The sequence below is a fragment of the Dysidea avara genome, chromosome 14 (assembly GCF_963678975.1).
Source record: "Dysidea avara chromosome 14, odDysAvar1.4, whole genome shotgun sequence".
In the NCBI taxonomy this organism is placed as follows: Eukaryota; Metazoa; Porifera; class Demospongiae; order Dictyoceratida; family Dysideidae; genus Dysidea; species Dysidea avara.
The window spans coordinates 4,087,757-4,110,193 of record NC_089285.1 but is presented as its reverse complement, the minus strand read 5'-3'; the positions used below and the strand labels follow the sequence as shown (position 1 = coordinate 4,110,193).

Below are 22,437 nucleotides of genomic sequence, written 5' to 3'. Positions count from 1 at the left end.
TAATTTCCGTAGCAAAGGGAAGCCATCACGTACTACCGCCAAATCGACACTTTTTGCTGTCAGCAAAAATGAATGGGACACAAAGGAGGACACTGGTAAGTCCATGAAGAATGTATTGTACGTTCTGCGGTATGCCAAAAGGCACCTGTTGGGCCGAAGCGTCATCGAACAGTGAGAAGGTCAAGTTTATAGCCTTAGCCGTTATTGAGTTATGCTTGTCTGAAGGCATCAGTCAGTTACTCAGTCAGTTACTCATTCAGTCAGTCAGTCATCACTAGAAAATTCCGTTAAATAATTTTTAAAGTAATTCCATATATAGCAACTTGTTGAAAGTGTTTTGGGCTGATCTGAAAGCTTGTCGTTAGGGGAAATCGAGGCTGATTTTTGCGAGATGTTATTTCGTGGACCACGCCTACTCCTTTGTGGTCCCTACTATACAGTACTATCATACTGTATGATATATATGTTTGATTTTACATACTATTCGATTATATGAACACCCTTTCCCCACAATTAGTTCAGAGAATCGAGGTTCCGCTGTACATGCATATTGTTATACAACATTTCCTTACATTGCAGAGCCTTGATCCAAAAAGCTACTTCTTTCCCCTTACTGAAGATGAGTTTGAATGCATAGCAGATGAAGATGCTGATAAGGATCTCCCTACTATTGGTAATCCATACAGAGTAAGGATTGAACTACGACACAATCAAGTTGGCGTTGTGTTACATGCATTGACTAAAAAAGATGCTGATGATTGCTATCAATCACTCAAGCAACACATATCATCTAGTCTAAAGCTAGTCGATTACATTGAAATAACTGCTGCACAGTTGAAATTTCTGCAGCTACATAAAACAGGACTGTTAAAAGCTCACAATATACAAGTTGAAAAGTTTGTAAGTTCATCTCCAAAGTTGAAACTGCAAGGTAAGAAGCACAACATTAGGAAAGTTTTGAAAGAAATAAAAGAAACATTAAATAAAATTATAATAAATTCACACAAATGTGAGCATGGAAAGTATTTATTAATGTGGAAGAAATGTTGGGAAGACATCTACACTAAAATCTCTGATGATGATGATGAACTCTTTACAGAGCTAATCACTTCAGCATCAGGTGACACTATCACATATGAAATAGTTGTAGTTGGTGAAGATGTACAGAAGGTGAATGACGTAATTTCCCATGCTCAAACAATTGATGGCAGTGTCAAGCAATGTGTTATATCCACAGATAGAACAGGCATTAAAATAGTTAAGGAAGGTTTAAAGTCAGGAGAAATTGGATTGAGAAAAGACATGATATATCATTGTGAAGTGAGCAACTATGATATAGTAATTGTCTCTCCTTATTGCACACAAGCAGAAGAGGCACAAAATATTATTGAAGCGTTTATTATTTCTGGAAAAAATAAACTGAAAATTGTCAAACAATTTTATGAAGTTAAGTATTCATTTTCTATCAAGAAGATGCAATTGCACTGGAATGAAGTTCAAGAAATAGCTAGGAGTAATAAAGTCCTTACCATCAAGTTGGTAACTGATCCTTGTGGTGGTATTGAAGTGAAGGGAACTGAAGCTGCTGTTAAGAAAGCTGAACCTCATTTTTTGAAATATATATTTTCTATGGAAGGTGATATAACTTGTTCAGAACTTGCTGTAGACTACCTCTCACGTCCTGCATTGAGATCACCTGAGTTTGTTCAGTTGTGTAAAGAATTACAAAGTGATCTACCAGTGTCACTCACAGTACAATTTCAACCTGAAGTATTGTCATCAGCCAGTGTACCTGGTTGTGATATAACTGTAGAGATTTGTGAAGGAAGTATTGCATTGGAGAACAGTGATGTGTTCATTAACTTTACAGATGAAAATCTCACTGCTTCTGAAGAGCTGAAAACTGTGGTAGCCAAATGTGAACCAGTAAGTGGGAGACCAGTGTCAGTGGAGAATGCTGCTAGTTCTCAATGTGGTCAAGGTGAAAATCAGAAGGTAATTCACGTAGTATTACCAAAATGGATAGACGGTAAAAGTTGTGAAAAAAGTACCATTGCTTCTGCTGTTAATGACAGCTTGACTAAAGTAGAGAGTTTCAAAGCAACATCAGTATCATTGCCTTTCATCAGCTGTATTGACAGTGACCTTCCAATGGATGTTCTAGCTAAAGCTTGCCTTTCTGCTATGTACAAGTTTAGCAAGCAATCCTGTTCTATCAAAACAGTGCGAGTAGTTCTTCCTGTTGATATGGCAAATAGTTTTCAAACTGAGTTGATGTCTAGATCTGAGCAATACACTGTGACAAAACCATCATGTGATCATCCTGCTCTTAATAATACACAAAATACACCAAAGAAAACTGTTTCTGCATGGCTTTGGGAAGATGATAATGGTAAGTATCGATTATACCAAGCAGAATACAATAGATTTTTGAAACAAAAATATTTAACTGATACTTCTTGCAGTATGAAAATTGGAAAATTTTATTACATAGTAGACTTTAAATCAATGACTCAAACAAATACGAAAACAAATAAAGTTAGAAAAGTAAAACATGTCACAAATGAGCATGTTTGGATGTTCAAAAATGACCAACAAACATGGCAGGAATTTCAAGGAGTTGAATCCTTAATAATGGAAGCCAGCTATGTTACAGGAACTCATTTTGCTTTGAAAATTAATGGTCAAAGTGTTAAGAATAACTTTCCTGACATGACACAGTTAAATGAAGTTACATGCAGTAAAACTGAAATTAAACGAATTTTCAATATGTCTGCAGTTACCTGCCATGAAACTAGTACTAATAAATCAAGGATTCTAATTTTTGGCTTGCCCAGTGATATTAAACAGGCAGAGACGAAATTACAATCAGCCATTAAACTCCTTACTTCAAAAAAGTCAATCACTGTTCAGCATAGAATGATTCCAACTCTGAACAAACACATTAAACAGATCATGCAAGATTACAGGGTAGAAATTAAATCTGCCAGTTCTGCCAGTAGTCAAGCAAAATACAACATCACTGGTTATAAAGAGTGTGTACAAGGAGCTGTTACTGCAATATATCAAGTATTAGCTACTACTACTACCACTAGTACTCCTGTACAACAGTCATCTTCTAAACCATCAGAATGGGAACCTCAGACTGATCCCATCGAGCTAAAGCCTGTCACTGAGGGATCATTGGAGTGGAATAAGATTTTGAATCGTATCAAACAAACAATACCATTAGTAAAGTTGGTCTCCATTGAACGCATTCAAAATGAATTTTTGTGGGAAAAATACCGTCAGCACAAGGAACGGATGAGCTACAAAGGACCAGAAAGAGTAAATGAACTAGAACTATTCCATGGATCATCATCTACTGCCCCAGAAGAGATTTATAAGTCTGAAGAAGGTTTTGACATGAGATTTAGCCACCAAGGAATGTGGGGCAGAGGAAATTACTTTGCAAAAGATGCCAGATATTCTTATAGTTATGCTTACGAAACAGAGAGTCATGGTCTGGACACCATCCAGGGTAAAGTGAAGCAGATATTTCTTGCAGTAGTTCTGACTGGAGATAGTTATGTTTCTTCTCCTAATAAGAGTCTTCGATTGCCTCCATACAAGCCAACAGAATCCTCTGAGAAGATTTGCTATGATACAGTAAATGGTGTGAGTGCTGGATCAAGAATTTATATTACATACTCGAATGACAAGGCATATCCACTGTACCTTATTTCTTTTTGTCAGAGCTTGTAATAGTTGCACACTTACGATACGTATAATTTGTATATCATAATAAGGGCATTTAATTTTTGTAATACTGTAGGCATAATAACATGCACACAGAATACATTTGAAGAAGTTATTAATCCAATATATTGTATGGTAGTTGCATAACTCTTAATTTTAGTTTATCTACTAGTACATTTATATCATTACCATTGCATGTGAGCCTATGTTGTAAATTTTTTTTTACATGATAAAAATGTTCATGTAAAATATTTCATGTGATTTACACCGAACTAAAAGTATTTATATGACTGCACATTAGAGTGTCTCAATTATTTTGCATGCAGCTACTGAGCTATTGTACTTGTTATGTGAGTAAGAGAATTTCAGACCCTGTTGAAGTGTACATAAGAAATTTCCTCAAAAATCTAAAGGATCTTTTCAAATAGGCTATATCTATACTAAATAAAGTTTGGAAACTGGTGGAAAACCTTTTTATGCCAAACTTCAACAGATCAGAACCCATTTTAAGTACAACTGCATACTGTTGTATACAGTAATTATATTAGTACTCAATTAGACATTAACTATAAACTTGAAGTGACTTCCCAGGAATAATGATTAATGACTTATTTTGCACCAATTCTTGACAAGATCTTGCCTCCTTGCACAACCTTGCAAGATTTTTGGATGCAAGAAGCCTTTTCTTTGCACTAATCTCTCAAGATTCTGTACAACCTTGTAAGAATTCTTTTACCATGTTATACTTTGTTTTTGCAATCAGATCCTATCATAGGATCTGGTTTCACAAATCAATACTCATGACACAACCTTAAATAACTGACTATCTGCAACCCAATTTTAGAAAACCAGTCTTAATGTCATGTGTGAAATAATTAGAAGTTTATAATGCACCGTGTTACTGTTAAGACAGTTTGGCACCTGTTAGATTATTTATCAGAATTCAAGGTATTGACTAATAATTGTAACCATTGTAAAGCTGATTAATTATTGTTTGGAAAACTTAATTTTGGTCATAAATATTTGAGTTGTCAAATGTGACATTAAGACTGATTTTCCAAAATTGTGTAGAAATCACTCCCAAAATTTTTGATTCCCCGAGAAATCCTAGAATAAATACTGATAAGTAAAGTCACTGTTCTTCAGTAGCTTGAAACTAAGCATCACTTTAATTTGATCACGTCTTGTGTCTTTCTTATACAGGTGACATCAAGATGAGTCCAACTGTCAAAATCATAATACAGTAAACACTTTCATAATAAGTACTAACACTAGTACTTATTATACCTTCAGCTGAATTCCTTTGACATAGGAAGACAGATGTATAGCTGTTGCCACATTGTATTTTTATTGGATGTCACCGTGAGTAGAATTGAGAGCTTTGACACAGCTAGTAAAGCCACCCACTTGAAAATATCTCCCCTAAAAATGTATCACTAAAACAGTAAAGAACATACTCATACTTCCAGCCATTCTAGTGGTTCTAACTTGTCTTTTCTGAACCGATAATTCACATAAATACTGCATGCAATCAGCCAGGCATTCATGTCATACACACTTGATACTTAAACATCACATGAAGCTACAGCAGAAATCAAACGTACCATTTTGCATCAAACTGTACTAGTCTTGCATCTGTGGTTACTAGGCTTGCACCAATTATTTTATTTTTTAAATTATTCATTAAGGCTTTGCAGTACAAGTGCTGAAGGTCTCTAGGACACCTAGTCCTACAGCCTGTTTAAAGCTGTTACATTAAGTTGTTGAAATTATTGAAATTAAGTTGTTGAAATTATTCCAGCATAATTTCAAGCATATTAAACATCAAACATTATGCCAGAATATTATAGATGATTTTCAAGATTTTTGCGTAATGTGTATGCCAAAAATATAGCAAAACATGAACACACTAAACCTTAACACTATATTTCATATCTTTCTTGGCTGAATATTCACACTTTGTGGAAATAAGATTGGGATACTCAGAGAGCAATCACTCAATCTAATACAGTAGTCAGGAAAGGCTGATATACTCTAATAAAACAGCCAACTCTAGAGCATAATCTTTGAAAGCATAATTTTGACTGGATTTTTGAGCAGCACTCAAGAGTATAATGCCAGCATAATTGGCTCAAACCTAATGGAGTAATGCCGGTTCCATATATAGTTCAGTCTGTCAACAATCCTGAATGTCCTGAGGGCTTAGGAAATCTTGTATGCCTCATCCAAAACTGAAACCACACTAGAAATCATGAAATCATGGACTTGAATGAATCAGTAATCACATTATTTTCATAAAATGTCCTATAGTTTCAATAATATATTTCTGTACAATCTACTTCATCATTAGCAATCTCACAATATGTAGATTTTTGTGTAACCACTAAAATTGTGGATGTGCATATGTCTTGTGTATATCATTTGTAGGTACTTCTGTGTGACCTTTGAACTCAGCTTAACTCCTTTTGTGGTTAAATAAAACCTACAATACATGAATGTGGTCCAATGTGTATGATATAGATTATAATGTAGCTACATATAAACTAATACACTGTCTGGTATAGCATACAGTGCATGAGTCTATCTAGCATAACTTAGAATACAATATCCTTCTCTGACATGCTGTTTTTCCCTATTAGTACAATTGCTTAGCTTCAATTTCTGAGTATTTGGGAACTGAGCAGACAAAAGTACCATTTTTTGTAGGGAGGCAGTATACATTCCTTAATTGTTATTTCAAGGTAGGAGCCACCCTCAAATATGCATATGTGCAACATAGCTATACATTACTCTTTACCAACCTGTCTGAGTATTTCAAATTGCCTTGGTTGTCACATTAGGACGTAATCACATATAGCCACATCACTGAGCACTGAATAGTTATTGTGAATTAATTATTCATAAGTGTGTTGGTATGATATTTGTTCGAGTGTATAGACAGAAAACTTTCCTTATGTGAAATCTTTAAACATATGTAACCCAATTTTAGAAAACCATCCTTTTGGGCACATGCAAAATTTGTAGGAATGCTTAATCACTCACAAAATTCAATGCATTAATATCAAAAGTTTCTTTGTAATGTATCAGTATATTAGACAGTAAATTGACCCCATATCTCTGGAATCCTTCAAGATATCAAGCTGAAATTTTGACAAAAGATAGATAAACACGCAGTACTTCATTTTAGCTACAAAAGGAAAAATTGACCAATGTGCCAAAAAGGATGATTTTCCAAAATTGAGTCACATATATTATTAGTATACACCTTGGTTCTTATAGTGTTTGATCAATGATCACCAAGGGTTCTTGCTGAGACAGTCACACTTATCTGTGAGCAATGAGTAATAGCTACCAAAACTATCAGAGTTCAGAGTCTGTTACAGTGTCCACATCAAAGTTCACTCAGCATACCATTGTCTAATTTATGCATACCAATGATGTGTAGTATCTTCATTGCATGTTCAGTTCTGTTTACTTGGCCAGGGAAGAGCAACAATAATGCCAGGTGGATTCCTGACTCCATATGCCCTCATCAATACATGAGTAGTTTGAGGAATGTGGACACTACATGGATAATTCAGAAAACTGCTATTATTTCTACTCTTTATCTAGCATCAGAAGTTCTACATTATCATGTAACAACAGATTGCCCTATTCCTTGATAAACATGCCACTAACTAGGTATTTTGTTTGCTCTTTCAATGACTTTGCACTCAGAAGCTTTGCAATTGGTTATCAGACACTCTCATTCATCAACCTGGCCAGCTCTGGTCCACCACCTACAAAATGCCAAATGGTTTTCAGTGAGTCCTACAGCTCCACCTGATCCCTGAACTATTTCATTATTTTGTTCATGACATTAGTCCATTGGCTGTCCATATATGGTGTAGAGAAACTGAGCACTGATCAGTCCAAGGGCAGAAGAGATACCTTTATTTAAAGGGGGCTGGAGTCTATAGATTGGTGTGCCATGGCCTAGCTGTAAGTTGAAGACCAAAAAAGATCACTCCACCTGCTCAGTGGCAATATTTTCCCTTCACCAATTAGACTATATCTCAACATAACTTGCTACACTGTTCCTCTAAGAATACCGTGACTGCTCTATTAGAGTACCTCGAATTACTGATGCTATTGAGCTAGGCTCTCCACAACAGCTACAGACAAATTTAGGGGCGCTAAGCCCCCATATTGTTTTCACAGGGGATACAGCCCCCTTGCTCCTCCTCGTTCTCTGCCGCCCCTGCTGATCATTTGTTATAAAAATCTATTATGAAACATGCCAAACAATACTTGAGTGATCCAAACAAACAATGTACTTTGCAAAGTCAGAGATGCCAACCTCTCAACAATTTTCAAACATTACCAGCAATGTTGACTAGACTCGAAGTGTAGCTCCAGGATTTTTAGCAGTGAAGACCAAAGAAAATAGGTCACTGCATGCTCTAAGTACATTAGTAGTGTGGTGTGTAATGCAGCTCAGTCTACACTTATAGCTACCTCTCCTTTCCCCCCCTTCTTTTTAAAGGGAGCTGCTTTTGGCAGTGTCCTCAACATACATACATACATACATACATACATACATACATACATACATACATACATACATACATACATACATACATACAATAGTTAAATAGACTACATCTACCTACACATATCACCCCTGCACACCAGACTTTTTAAAGGGGGGTTCCATTCTGGAATTGCAACTTCAGCCTAGCTGCAGCTGTAAGTCAAAGACCAAAAAAAAAAAAAACAACCCTTACCATAGATACCCTCAACAGGGGCTTCCTTATTTATGCACCTATCTGTTATCCCCCACCTACCCCCTCCCGGGCGTAGTGGGGGAAATGGTGGGGATTTGACTTTTTGAAAAATCAAATTCTCCACCCATGAGGGAACGACTAGTGGTCAAATCTCCATGTAGTATGGCTGTTAGGTACTTTAGGAAACAGGTAAATCCCTTTAGCTTGCAAGTTAAAACAAACGCCTAAAATTTCGAGCGGTCAAATGCCTCACTAGTTGGGCAGAGTTTCAGATCAAATCAGGTCAAAATCCCCCACTAATCCCCTAGTAGGCCCGGGAGGGGGGTAGTGGGGCTTAACATTGATAGGTGCATTATAACTCCACATGTAGCCTACTAGTACTACACTGCTCCTCCTAACAATACTGTGACTGCTCTATTAGAGTATCTCGATCTTGACTGCTCTATTAGAGTATGTCGAGGAAGAGAGGCTCTTTCAAAAGGGGGGTTCCATGGAACCCTTTGACCCCCACCCCTGCTGCATATACAGTTAGTACAATGATTGATACAGCAATGACTGACTCTAACTGTACAATTCTTTTGCTATATTGCCACACACCAAGACTGTTACAAAAATCTATACCTGAAGAAAACGAAGCGCGTATATACACCTTTTTTTAACAATCTTATTTTAAGCCCAGTGCTAATTCCGAAGAGAGATCAGGCGTGAGAACTAAGCTGAAAGAGTGAGAAACAGTGGGTAAGGCGTGGGAGCGTGAGATTAGTGATACTCAACTCACGCCTAATGCGTGAGAGTTAGCATGTTTACAAAGTAGCCGCCCACGCGCTAGATTACGCGAAGACCTCGCGTGATCGGATATGTGGGCGCGCGGCAGTGAGGGGAAATGATTCTGCGTGTGGAACGAGGTGCGGAAGTTATTTGTAAGTACACAAGTGATATACATGTACATGGTCTACGTTCAGGTAACAGTGGATGAACGTCGGTAGTTGATGTGAAGGCACACTTGGCCGGAGTAAGCTCCCTCCCGTATGACGAGCGAGATGACGAGGATAGGTTTGAATGGATTATTGGTAAAGTCTAGTGTCATGGGTGTATGTGTAACATTACTTTGGTAGTACGCGTTTTTTACAAGATATTGCGTTGTAAAAACGTCTTTGCTACAGTAAATGCACGCGCGTATGACGAAATGGGTCAGTGTTGCTGCATGTAGTTCATATTCTGTTCTGGAGTGTTTAACGATCAATACTACACTGACCAGTACAGTGAACTTGCAGTATAAACCGAACTTTTTGGCTTGCTATGTACATTATTAGTGGATGATATTTAGCAAAGCACAAGTAACTGTCACAGAGAAGTAACTTCCTTCAGGATGAGTTTGCTAGCTAGTGTTAGCTCAACAGCTAGTTCCATGAAAAGTGCATTTAAAGCTGTGTATCAAACAATGCATGTGTCATATTTGTGCATCAAGTAACCAGCAGTAGTGTGCATGTGGTGCAGTGTACATGTGTGTGGTGTGTCATGTTGTGTTATGTGTATGAGGTGTGTCATGTTGTGTTATGTGTATGAGGTGTGTCATGTTGTGTTATGTGTACTAGGTAGGTTAATACTATACAAAGAGTAGAATAATATTATATGTAGAATAATATTATATGTACCTTGTGGTAATAGTTCAGCTTACAAAAACAGGTAGACCACTCCCATGCCACCTAGTGGCTGACCAACAAAGGGTGGTGTAATTTTGAGGTGTTAAATCAGTAGTGACCACTGTGATGAATTTTGTTGTCAGGAAGTTGTGGAAGGTGTAGGGGGCTGTACAATGGCCACTGCTGGTTGTTACAACTTGAAGCATTTGTTCAGTTGTCAATTACTGCTTGTTTTATTCTTTTTTGCTGGCATCTGGGGTGTGTGATCACTGCACACAGCCCCTAGGCATACCTGACAATTATGATGCAATAAAAAAATTAATCACAGTGTAGTTGTAACCATTCAACACCTCAGTTTAGCCACCCCTTCACTAAGGTGACCTACCTCTTGTTATGCTGAGATGTTGAATACTAATAAGGATATGTATTATTTTGAAATTGTGCTGTTATGCTTGGCTATACTCTAATAATGTGCACAATGTCACGTGATTTTTTGTAATATTAAAAGACTACACATTGCAATCATTCACTTCTTACTAAGGTTTGTACGTATTTAAATATTGTTGGGTTTTTGTGTAGGTTCTTCCTTGCTAATAGCTATCTAGGTCCTACATAGTGTACAACATAGTTAGGCTGTACAGTTATTCGTATGTTGGGATTGTTATTCCTGTCTATCAAACCTAATAGTTGACAAGTGGCGATGAGGATGACTCAATCTCAGACACCAGTGTTAGTGCAAATAGATCCCTTCAATCCAGACACCAAACAATGATCTGTATAGACCCTTTTCAGGTGAGCTGCTGCCATAGCAACATCTGCTATCTTGGAGTACAACCCATTTTGCAACCCTGGTAGTGTTGCTTTCTATAAGTAAAACAATACTCAGGAAGTAGAGCTTCTTTTTCTGGTATTCCACAGCAAAGGTTGACCAGGTTAAACGTACACTTTCTCCCACGCTACCAGGGTTTCAAAACGGGTTGTACTCAAAATGGCGGATGTTGCTATGGTATCAGCTTACCTGAAAAGGGTCTATACACAGAAAGAAGTTTGAAGTTATTTAGTGAGAAAGGTGACTGTGGCTAGTCTGGGCAGACAAACTTCCATCACTATACTGACACAGAGCTGTTGATATCTCCATAGCTAATTAAGAAGTACCCGAAATTATTAGTACCAAGTTTAGTTGTAGTTTAGTTGTAGTACAAGCAGGGAAATTTTTTATAGTTTAGGATTAGTTTTAGTACTGGTAGAAAAAATCTTGTAGTATTAGTTTAGATTTAGTAAACTTTAGATATGAACTTTTAGTTATAGTTATATCCGGTATGAGGGTGATATCATCCGAGTATACGGGATATAACTGTTTTATATCCCAGTGCGCGGGAGTGCGCAGAAGTTTACGGATAGTAAATTAAGTTCCGGTTTGAGTTCCTGTCACTGTGCTCAAGATTTCGTCCGAATTGTGTGGAGATTCTACTTCGTAGCCACAAGAGAGACCTTACATACTGCCTACAAACTGTAGCGAAGGACGGTGTTATGAAGCAGCGGTTCCAGGTATGATTCGCCTTCGTCAGAAATTGGTATAGTGTTGTCGCGTGGTGTGCAAGAGAAAAATAAAGACCAACAAGTGGCTACAAGATAGAACGATGAAGCTAGAGGAAGTTAGTTCTTCACCATAGTGACCGTTGGGGGTGATTGCTGGAGTGAAAATCGTCACGTACTATTCTTGACATTTGTTAAACTATCGTATTGGTAACTTGTAGTGTTATTGTGTAAAGGATTAACAGTTTTCTTATAAGATTTAGGTAGTTTTAAGTGCTGTATTGGTGTGTTTTGTATCAATATTTCCTTATTTGGCTCTTTGTTCCATCGGTAAACAATGCCATTCGCGGTTATTATGATGTCATGAAAGAGACTGAGTGGCTCCGCAACAGGGTGATAAGTTAGTTATCACTGGGTGATAACTAATATATCGCACAGTAGCAGCGCCGCTCTGTCTAGCTGTATGGTAGTTATAACCCAGCGCGGCGCTTTGATACTCCCACGCACTGGGGTTTAAGTTTAGTTCTAGCATAGTATGATAAAAGTAATTTACGCTTACTAAAATAGTTTTAAGTTATAGTAACTAAAACAACACTACCTGAGTTGATAAAATATATAAGACTGATACAGGACTAGCACTCTTAGTTTAAGTATATGATATACAGCACATAATACATCATTCACCAAGCTATTGAGTAGCTATCTATAGCTGCAGGTAGTTAACTCACCAGGTGTGTGCATTTCCGAGCTCAGCTTCTACCGGCTACACTGCATGGTTTGCACACTCTACTTTAATCACATATTTCCCATAGTTTAACAACCTGGCACCACACTGTTATACGCAGAGCTGTCTCCATCACCTATCATCCAGTGATATCTGGCACCATGCATGGATTGGATAGGAGGACCCCCACCAAAACAATGTCAGCCTCCTGTTAGTAACACATGCATATTACTTTCTTGACCATCTTGTGGTATATCAGTGTTATGTTGCACAGCTATTTTTGTGTAGAATTATTTATATCTTATTAACTTTGTATCTTGTTAATAATGTAGATTTCATCTCCTATCTTAGCTGTAAGAACTGCAATCTGTCATAAGCATACCCACCACTTGTATCATTAAGTATGGTAGGAAAACAACCGCACAGCAGCATCACTGTAGAATTCATTTCCTGTTTGCAAGATCCAATTCTAGCGTTTGTACAATATCAATTATTTCTTATCTTAGAGTTCTTTAGATGAAGATATCTGCCACTCATTTACCAGTGCTTTCATGGTCCTCCTGATTCAGTATATATGACTAAGATTTTTCAGTAAACCATTCTTCAAAACTGGTGGCATTCATTTCTTCATGATAGTCTGAGTACCCTTTCTTTGATTTAAAGATCCAGTCACATGCTGAGTGAACGTAACATTTAGTGTATGCTTTATACGGTCTCCAATCACCATCTATCTATCCGTCTTTGCCACCTGCATGTAGTATGATTAGACGTTCTCCTTTCCCAGATGGCTTGCTGTAACACAATTGTGATTACATTTGTGAAAAATATAGTGGTATCTAACAAACCCTGAAGGTCCATCAACTGTTCCACCTTACATACAGGATAGAGTTCTACCCAATTCATAAGCTTTCCATCATGAACATTACACCGTGTTTCATCCAAAAATACCACCAGTCGCCCTTCATTATGATTAGCTCTCATTTTCCTCAAATACACATGGTGCTGCTGGACAATATTGTCTGTAAGACTAAATAGGCCAGGTTCTAGAGATAGGAGCGACTCGTCGGGATCACCACGTTGACGACTGATAGAATTAAAGCACGTGACATACGCTAGATTACAAGCACATAAACGCACACCATACACACGTGTTCTAACTATAGTACATTACGTAATAATATTCTAAATACTAAGTCAGTTCTAGACATCCTCCGGGGGCGGGCCGAGCAAACCATTCCATTCTTTCATCTTCTGGATTGCCTTAGAAGCATTGAGCGTGTACGAATTGTAGCTGTGTTCTGGACATCTTCATTAACTATGTTATTAGTTGGTGATTCAACATCCTCTGTGATGGCAGGGCCATTCTGTTCTATGTCCTGTACTTCCAGAGGATATAATTTGGAAACTGGTCTCGTTGTTGCATGAGTGCTTGTTCTTATATGAGCAGCTCGCACTTGATCATCATTGCCCTTGATGAGGTCTGTAACCATGGCTAGTTTCCAGTGTAATCTCGGTTTATTGTCTTCATGTACAATCACTATATCCCCTTTACTTATCATCTGTTTACTCTGCTTGCTCTGCTTGGTGCTCTTGTAGAATTCTCGTAATGATGTTAAATACTCTTTCTTCCATCGTGAGGTAAAATGTCCAATCAATTGTGTCAATTTGTCTGCTCTTTTCCTGAGGTCTATGCTGTCAACATAACTTGGATCATTGATTTCTTCATCATCATTGAGGGGGTGAGGAACTTGCTGTATTCTCCTACCATAAAGTAGGTGGGATGGTGTTAATGGTTGAGGGTCTTGTATATCAGAATTAACATAAGTGAGTGGTCTATCATTTAACATACTCTCGACTTCTACTATGACTGTCTGTAGTTGTTGGAGGGAGATAAACGTTCTGCCAAGTGTCTTTCTGATAGCTTGTTTGGTCAGTCCTATTAGACGCTCCCAAAACCCCCCATACCATGGAGCACGCTTTGGAATAAATCTCCAATCAACGCCTTGACGTCCAAGGGTTTCCTTGATGTCATTGGATTCAAACAGTGTCTTCAATTCCTCGGCGGCGGCAAGATATGCAGAAGCATTATCAGATAGAATAACAGATGGAAAAGATCTTCGACTGGAAAACCTTCTGAAGGCTAACAGAAAGGTTTCGGTTGACAAATCTGTGACTATTTCCAGGTGGATCGCTCTTGTACTAGCACAGGTAAAAAGACATATGTAAGCTTTACTCTCACCAATAGGGTCCTTGACATAAAGTGTCCCAGTGAAATCTATCCCCGTTACATACAGCAAATGGTCTGGCTGATCCAACACGGGTCTTGGGAAGTGGAGGTAGATCAGGAGTCTTGTAAGGTTTCCCCATTGCTCTGGCACATGCAACACATTTCCTCAAGATGCTTCTGATCCGTTGTCTAATGATGGGGATCCAGTAAACCTGTCGAACTGCTGTCATAGTAATAGCTGTTCCACCATGATGGAGCTTCTTATGTGTGTCTTGGATGATCATGGTAGTTAATGGATGTTTAGGTGGTAGCAAATAGGGAAACTTTGTACATTGGTCCAAAGGAGCATTATGGATCCTTCCTCCACATCTGATCAGGCTGTCTTGATCCAAGTACAAGCGAAGTTGTCTCACTAGATTAGGGCATGAGTCCTGTTTCTTCAGTAAGTATGAAAGCTCAGTCAAATAACTAGTGGACTGACTGCTGGAGATCCAATGTTTCCTGGCACTGTTCAATTCTGTTGCAGTCAGTGGACCATTAAGCAGTGGTTGTTGTTTATGTGAATTATGAATGTACCTAAGCACATATGCTGTGACGGCTAACAACTTGCTAATACTACTAATGTGTGCAATGTCAACGATGTTATGAATACCTACTATGGTCTCATCACTGCCCTGGGGAGTTGAGGTTGTATTCTCAGAATCTTCGTCTTCGTCTACCAGTTGTAGTAGGGCTTTAGTTGGTACCCATTGTGGCCAGTCTTGTCTGGATATCAGCCATTGCGGTCCATGTAACCATAACTCTGATGAGAAAAACTGTTGGGGAGAAACTCCCCTTGTTAGAAGATCGGCAGGGTTGTCACCAGACGGTGTGAATGACCATGAATTAGCTGGGAATGCTCCAACAATTTCTGTAACACGGTGTGAAATAAATGGCTTGGACTGATGGTGTGACTTGTATATCCAGTGGAGAACTATTTGGCTGTCTGTCCACAAATGTATGTGGCTGGAGGAATCATCATGTTGAAAGTGGATGGCTGATTTGACAAATTGCACAAGCCTTGTAGCCATAACAGCTGCCATCAATTCTAATCGAGGGAAGGGTAACAGTCTTGATTGGAGCCACACGACACTTTGACATAACTAGGGAAATCTCTTGGTTCTGGCAGATGTATACAACAGCACCATATGCTTTAGTACTGGCATCTGAGAAGGCGTATAGATGACAATTAGATGTAATTGGTGTAGAGAGGTAGGTTCTCGGAATGATAAACTGTGGTAGCTGCATCAGGTCAGGGAGAATACTAAGCCAGTTATCTGTGATCTTTTTCGAGAGAGGTTCGTCCCATGTAAACTTGGTCTGCCAGATCTCTTGAAGTAAGATTTTGGCTCTGACTGATACAGGGTGTTACAAAACCCAAGGGGTCAAATATCTGTGATGAAGTTTGTAGAACATCCCTCTTGGTAACAAATGTGTTAGCTGGTGAGAGCTGCCTTGGAGCAAGTGACAACGTGTCAGTGGTGGTATTCCATCTGAGTCCCAGAAGTCCTATGGTTGGATTGGGATCGCTTGTTTTGTCCCTTGCTGTGATTGCTTGAAGACTGCGGCTATTGGATGACCAAGAACGGAGATTAAAGTTTGCTTGGTTCATAAGATCTCTAGACTCCTTGTAGTAAACTTGTAACTCATCCTCCATGTTGCAGCCAGACAAAATGTTGTCCACATACATGTTCTCCTTCATGCCTTCTGCAACTGGGGTTCCAACTTTACTAAGATGTAAATCGAGCACTGCTGCAAGCATGAATGGTGAGCTAGATGACCCAAACGGAACGACAGTAAAACAGTATGTAGCAAACTTGTCTGAGTTCTCTGACGGAGGTGTCCATAAAAATCTGGTGAAGTTCCGGTCATCAGGATGCAGCTTCACGTGCAGGAATGCCTTCTCTATATCTGTTGAGAGAGCAAAAACATGACAATGAAATCTGATCAATATGCCACACAGGTTGTTCAATAATGGAGGTTCAGTGACCAAACAATCATTGAGGCTAGCTGACTTACTGTTACCACGATAACTACAGTCATAGACAATACGGATGGGAGTTGTGGCAGAGTCCTTCTTGACTGCACGGTGGGATAGATAATGGATGTGTTCTGCAGTATCATTTTCATCAACTCTTTCAATGAAACCTCTCTTCTCTTGATCCTTGATGATGTTGTCATTGATGTTTAGTAGATCTGGTGTTTGTCTGAGTTTCTGTAGCAATGTGGTTGTTCGCTTCTTACAAATGTTGATGTTTGAGGGTAAGAAGGGTTTGTCCTCTTTCCATGGAAATCTTGCTATATACATGCCCTCAGGTGTTTGAATGATGGAAGACTCTTGATATGTGTGAAGGAACGTAGAGTCTACAGCTGATGTGTTGGTATCTGCACCAACTGATTCAATGGACCAAAATTTCTCAAGATTTGGTTCTTCAGGTGTTACCGTGGAAGCTATTTGCAGTAGAATAGAAGTGGCTGTCTGAGAGAATGAGTACGGTAATGGCCCTGACAAGAGATAGCCTAGTTTGGACTCCTGAGCTGTGGGACCATCTCCTCTAACAATTGTATCTTGTACAAATTCCCAGTAGAAGTCAGTTCCAATCAAGATTGAAATTGTAAAGTTCTTGTCTGATGTAATCGGGTGAGCTAGCTTGAGTCCACTCAAATGGGGCATAGCGCTGACAGACATGGGAACAGCGTTCTGTATTGGAGCAGCAATCGTTGGTACAATGAGCACTGATATAGAAATTAGTTCTCCACTGATGGTTTCTATCTTCACTGTGGTAACTCCAAGTTTCTGTTGTAATCTAGATGTGCTACCAAATGATGCCAAGGAAATGTCTGTTGTACCAGTGGGTAAAATGCCTAGTTCTTCGACCATCTCTGTAGATATGAATGACCTTTGGGCACCTTCATCAAACAGAATATTTGCCATGGTCTTGATGTTTCCAGCTATAACAGGAGCAACAGCGGTTTTAAGTAGGCATGTAGATACTGTCTGTGGAGCTTTACAAGGTGATATCGGTGTAAGAAGCCCTGTAACATCAGTCAAAGAATTGGGTGTTGGTGGCTTAGTATCAGCTGTCTGGTCCTGTGTACTAGGTCTCGAGGGTTGTGTCTCACCGTTGCACAAGGTGGTGTGATGTTTCTTTTTGCATTTCTTGCAACGGAATCTTGACTGGCACTGTGCTACATTGTGATGTGCCAAACAGTTGAAGCATAGGTTTTCCCTCTTGACAATCTCTAGCCGCTTCTGTTGGTCTGTGACAGATTCACAAGTGTGAGTAAGGTGTGGCCCTTTGCAAAACACGCACACCGGTCCTTTCTTCTTGCTAACATTACCACGGGTAGTTGAGGGGTCTCTATATTTAGCATTGACTTGAAAGGCGGCTGTGGTTGAGGTGTCAGTAACTGGATTGTACGGAGTCTGTAGACCAGATTCAAGTACTCTGATTTCCTTCTGCAGAGCAGCCATTAGATCTGAGAGTATCCACTGGGTGTTGGAGTGTTCTCTAGCAAGGTTGCGTCTAACTTCAGTGGTGAGCTTATTCATGACAATTGGCACTAGCAAATCTCCGTACGATTTCTCTGACTTTCCGAGTGATGACAGGCCACGGATGTGGCTTTCCACAGTGTCATAAAACATTCGTAGACTCGACAAATTGTTTGTTGGGGAAGTCATGCTAACCAGAGCCTTCATGTGGGCGTTAACCAGTTCATGTGGTTGGCCAAAACGATCTCGAAGTAGTGTTATAGCATGTACATAGTTCCGATCTGTAAGAGGCAATCCACCAATTGCTCTGGCAGCATTACCCTGCAATTGTGCCTTAAGATAATTGAACTTCTGTATCCCACTGAGGTTGGGATTGGCATCAATTGCAGCATAGAACGAATCCCAGAATGTCTGCCAAGTTAAGGGGTCACCTGAAAAAGTAGGCAAGGACAGCTTTGGTAGACAGCTAGTGGCAAACTGTTGGGTGCTGGCGTGATATCCAGCTGCTGAAGTGGGAAACAGACTATGATGTGTAAAGTGATCCACTGATGTCGTGTACAAGCTTCTAGCATCAGGTACTGACAGCAACACTGAACTTTGATGATTGGCAAAACTTGTGATGGATGTGGTGGGGGCAAGTGGTATCAAAGGTGGTGGTGCAACATTGCTAATAACAAGGGTTTCTGGCAGTGATAGAGAGGATACCACATTACTGGTTTGCTGAACCTGAACAGGAGGTGTTAACAATGTTGTGGTTACTGAATTTGATGACACTGCAATATTATTTGCCCCTGCTACACTATCCAACTGTGGTGGGCTGGTATCAGATGGTAAGTTTGCACTTATTTGTGATTCACTACTGCGTGATACTGTGGTGACTGACTGTGGTGGACTTGTACTATCTACAGACTGACTCACTTGTGGTTGGTTTGTTGGTGGACCGGTGTTCTTTGGCTGTTTCTGTATATCTATGAAGGTTTGAACTCTTGTTAACTTGTCTGCAATATCATCCTTAAGGTCCTCAGATTCCATAATGTAGTCTTCCAGCCCTTGAGGCTCATCAATTAGAGTAGTAATCTGTTCATCAATTTTGTTTAACTTGTCACACTTGTCCTGGAGTTGTTCCATGGCTTTAGTGAGTAGTGCGATAGAGTACTCGTCCACTTCCTTGTCAACAAGGTCATCGATCTTGTTGTAGAGTCGCGTCACGTGGGACTTTAGTCCTTTGCGAGAGGCTTGATGGCGAGACAATTGCTCCATCTATCCAGTGTGATCCGCTATTAACACAAAAACAACGACGGTATCAAGTGGGTTCGTGGCTTGCCTTAACGGGTACCGTTATCAACGATTTGCCACGGTACAACGACTTCTTTGGCTGGGGTTAATGTGTTCTCAGGCGAATTCCTGTCACTGCACCAATGTCTGTAAGACTAAATAGGCCAGGTTCTAGAGATAGGAGCGACTCGTCGGGATCACCACGTTGACGACTGATAGAATTAAAGCACGTGACATACGCTAGATTACAAGCACATAAACGCACACCATACACACGTGTTCTAACTATAGTACATTACGTAATAATATTCTAAATACTAAGTCAGTTCTAGACAAATATGTGGTTGTTCATAGTATTCCCTAAAATTGCTAAATTTGACATACAGGTTACAATATAACCATGTGTGTTACCTTCTGTTGCTCACTTATTTGTATCTGAACCCCATGTCTTTCAGTACACAGTACAGTGACGTTCTGCTCCCTGAAAGTATTTTCAATTAATAAATCTATCCTTCAAATGATGCTGTTAAAGCAGTAACCATGATTTATATTTAAGCATTACCAACCAGAAATGTCATCAAAGGATAAACTGAATTTTCCCTTTCTGTATACAGTTTATGTATTTCTGTTCTAATTGTTGCTCTGTCAAAGTTGTCAGCGTCTATTCGAATCCGTGACTTTGATTATCTCTTCTGTGGAGTGGAAAACATTCTTTTATTGGACAGCTTAGCACATGTCCCAAGTCTTCGGTGAACATGAATGTACTTATAACTTTAAAGTTAAACAGCTTTATGATAAAATTTTTGCTTATTTATCAATCAGATCCAATAAATGTGGCAGTTGTAATGCACAAAGTCAAGTGATCGGCTTATCGTTTCTATAAAATGGTTTACTGTAAGGAGATCATGTGTTCTTTTTAGTACCACCTTCTGGCATCGTGATAGAACTGGCATCACATTAGTTTATAAAGTTATTTCCACTGGAGTCAAAGCTATTACCTGTCTTTATCAAGTAGCTATCCACTGCTGAATCTTTTTGTGATAGATCTACAGAGCTGCTTGTAGTTTCCCTTGTAGCTGCAGATGACATCTCAAATAATAGTCTACTCCTCCAGTAAGCAACTCACTGCCAAGTATATAGTAGGAAATTGCCAAAAATGGCAGACAAAAAATGAACACCACTGAGTTGATTAATATGGTACACAAATCTAGCACACATACTCTTAGAACATGATCATCACACAGAGTCCAGAAACATGGACACGTACCTCATTACTTGGTGTGCTTTCCTTGCATGAACTAGAAATATTAATCCTAGATCATTTTGGCAGCTACTTCCTCTTTCTTAATGGAGTAACAAACATCCACTAAGCAATGTGCTAAGATTATAGGGTCTTTTGCAATGTAATTCATCACAGGATAACATCACTGCTAATAGAATGGTTTATATACCACTTTTTTGTACTAAATTATGCATAACTGGATACATGAGAAATATATTAAGCACTTCACACCACTTAACACCAAGAATTCTTGTTAGTAAAAAAAATCAAAAACAAAAAAAACTGGTGTTGTAACCAGGATGTGGCTTGACTGTGTGGCTTTATGATGTTGGGACCTATAAGAAGACTACTTGGACCAATTTGAATTAGAGACCGCAAGCTTATATCAAAATGGCCAAGATGATTCTGAACTCAAGTAGATGGTACTGACTTAGATAAAGAAGAAACGAAATTGGATGGCCTTATCCATCGATTTTCAATGAACTAATATTACTCTTCTAGAGCAAAGTAACCAGGAGTGGACCACGTTGCTGCACATAATGGAAAGTGAGGAAAGAGCAGCTGAAGAGAAAGAGTACCTGTGGGCTACAGAAGGAGATGGGGGCTTATTTTTTATTTATTTATAAGGCTTTTCAGCATGGGTACAACTACATACAGATACAGTGGTTATACATTCATGAAAACAATATTAGTCCATGCTGAGGGTCCACTAGCAACCTGTGCTAGTGGCCTGAGTATGTTACAAAAATTAATTACTTAACTACAGTAAGTTACTTATTTATTTAATTATAAATCAATTAGTATGTAACTACAAGAGATCAAAGTTCATGACAAGATGATTGCTGACACAGTTACCACACGGACAGAGATAGTGATATTTGTGTGGGTCAGAGTAGAATTGAAGTTTGTGATAAAATGATTCCAGAGAAGAGATTTGATGCGTCTTGGTGGTTTCTATAGGCAAACTTATATCAATGATTGGTAGGGAATTCCAAAGGCGACAGATTCGGTTGAAATAAAAATGACGCTCTTTATTAGTAAAGCATAGGTTGTGGTGGATCTTGTAGTACTATGGGAGAATGAAATGTAGAGGTTAATATTGAAGCTTGGAGTGGGATGTTTCAGAGAGTTGACAAAAAAGATTATGTCTGATATTTCAAAGATGTACATTAATGGAAGCAAATTGAGTTTTGTCAGCCGTGTTTTGTAGTCTGAGGAGAAGTCTTGTAAAATATATTTAGTTGCCCTACGTTGAAGTTGTTCAATTTTGGAGATGTCTTTTAACCCTTAAACGCGCACGCAGGTTTTGAGAAATGTGTGTTTACCAAAATTGGTTTTATATTGAAAGTGGTGAGAGTTTGCTAAACTGAATTAGCCTAACACCTTATATAAACAGAAAGTTTATTCAATAGGCTATCAGGGGAAGTTTAAATAACCACTGTAACAACAGGCGCTCACTTGTTATGAAGCGATGAAGAACAGCGTCTTGACTTTTCGCGATTTCGTATTCCTTCCGGTGGCAGCCATATTTGTAATTGGCTGAGTCACGTGACCCATATATGGCCTGAGGCATAATTGAATGGCAAATCGATCGGCGTTTATTGCAGAACAATGGAATGAACTGGGAAGGAGATACGAGTCTTTTTCCAAAGGTATGTAAACAGTTTTACGTGTTCATTTCGTAAAAAGTTAGTTTCATGGCGAGTTTTGGCCC

The 22,437-nt window shown here is 39.0% G+C and overlaps 3 protein-coding genes across 6 annotated transcripts in view; 2 read left to right on the top strand and 1 right to left on the bottom strand.

The window, feature by feature from the left end:
- LOC136244736 (uncharacterized) overlaps window positions 1–4,005 on the top strand; it is a 15,145-nt gene extending 11,140 nt beyond the window's left edge. The window contains exon 5 of the mRNA XM_066036303.1: window positions 580–4,005. Coding sequence (XP_065892375.1) covers window positions 580–3,744 — 3,165 coding nt within the window. The 3' untranslated portion in view covers window positions 3,745–4,005. The remainder of the gene's footprint in view (window positions 1–579) is intronic.
- Window positions 4,006–6,050: 2,045 nt separating this feature from the next.
- Window positions 6,051–19,947, bottom strand: LOC136244418 (uncharacterized). 4 transcript variants are annotated; one of them, XM_066036004.1, is made up of 3 exons: window positions 12,412–19,732; window positions 7,004–7,302; window positions 6,051–6,220 (listed from the first exon to the last, which is right to left on the bottom strand). In XM_066036004.1, exon 1 carries the CDS (start codon window positions 19,424–19,426, stop codon window positions 15,947–15,949), a length of 3,480 nt encoding a protein of 1,159 aa, XP_065892076.1. In that variant the 5' UTR covers window positions 19,427–19,732; the 3' UTR covers window positions 6,051–6,220; window positions 7,004–7,302; window positions 12,412–15,946. The 4 variants fall into 4 exon arrangements, with proteins under 4 accessions (XP_065892076.1, XP_065892077.1, XP_065892075.1 ...); XM_066036005.1 differs by lacking the exon at window positions 6,051–6,220 and adding an exon at window positions 19,867–19,947 and having other exon boundaries at window positions 6,847–7,302; window positions 12,412–19,653; XM_066036003.1 differs by lacking the exon at window positions 6,051–6,220 and having other exon boundaries at window positions 6,847–7,302; window positions 12,412–13,199; window positions 13,253–19,732.
- Window positions 9,437–22,437, top strand: part of LOC136244420 (uncharacterized) — a 99,532-nt gene continuing 86,531 nt past the window's right edge. Inside the window, exon 1 of the mRNA XM_066036006.1 lies at window positions 9,437–9,574. The gene's annotated coding sequence lies outside the window, so the exon portion shown is untranslated. The remainder of the gene's footprint in view (window positions 9,575–22,437) is intronic.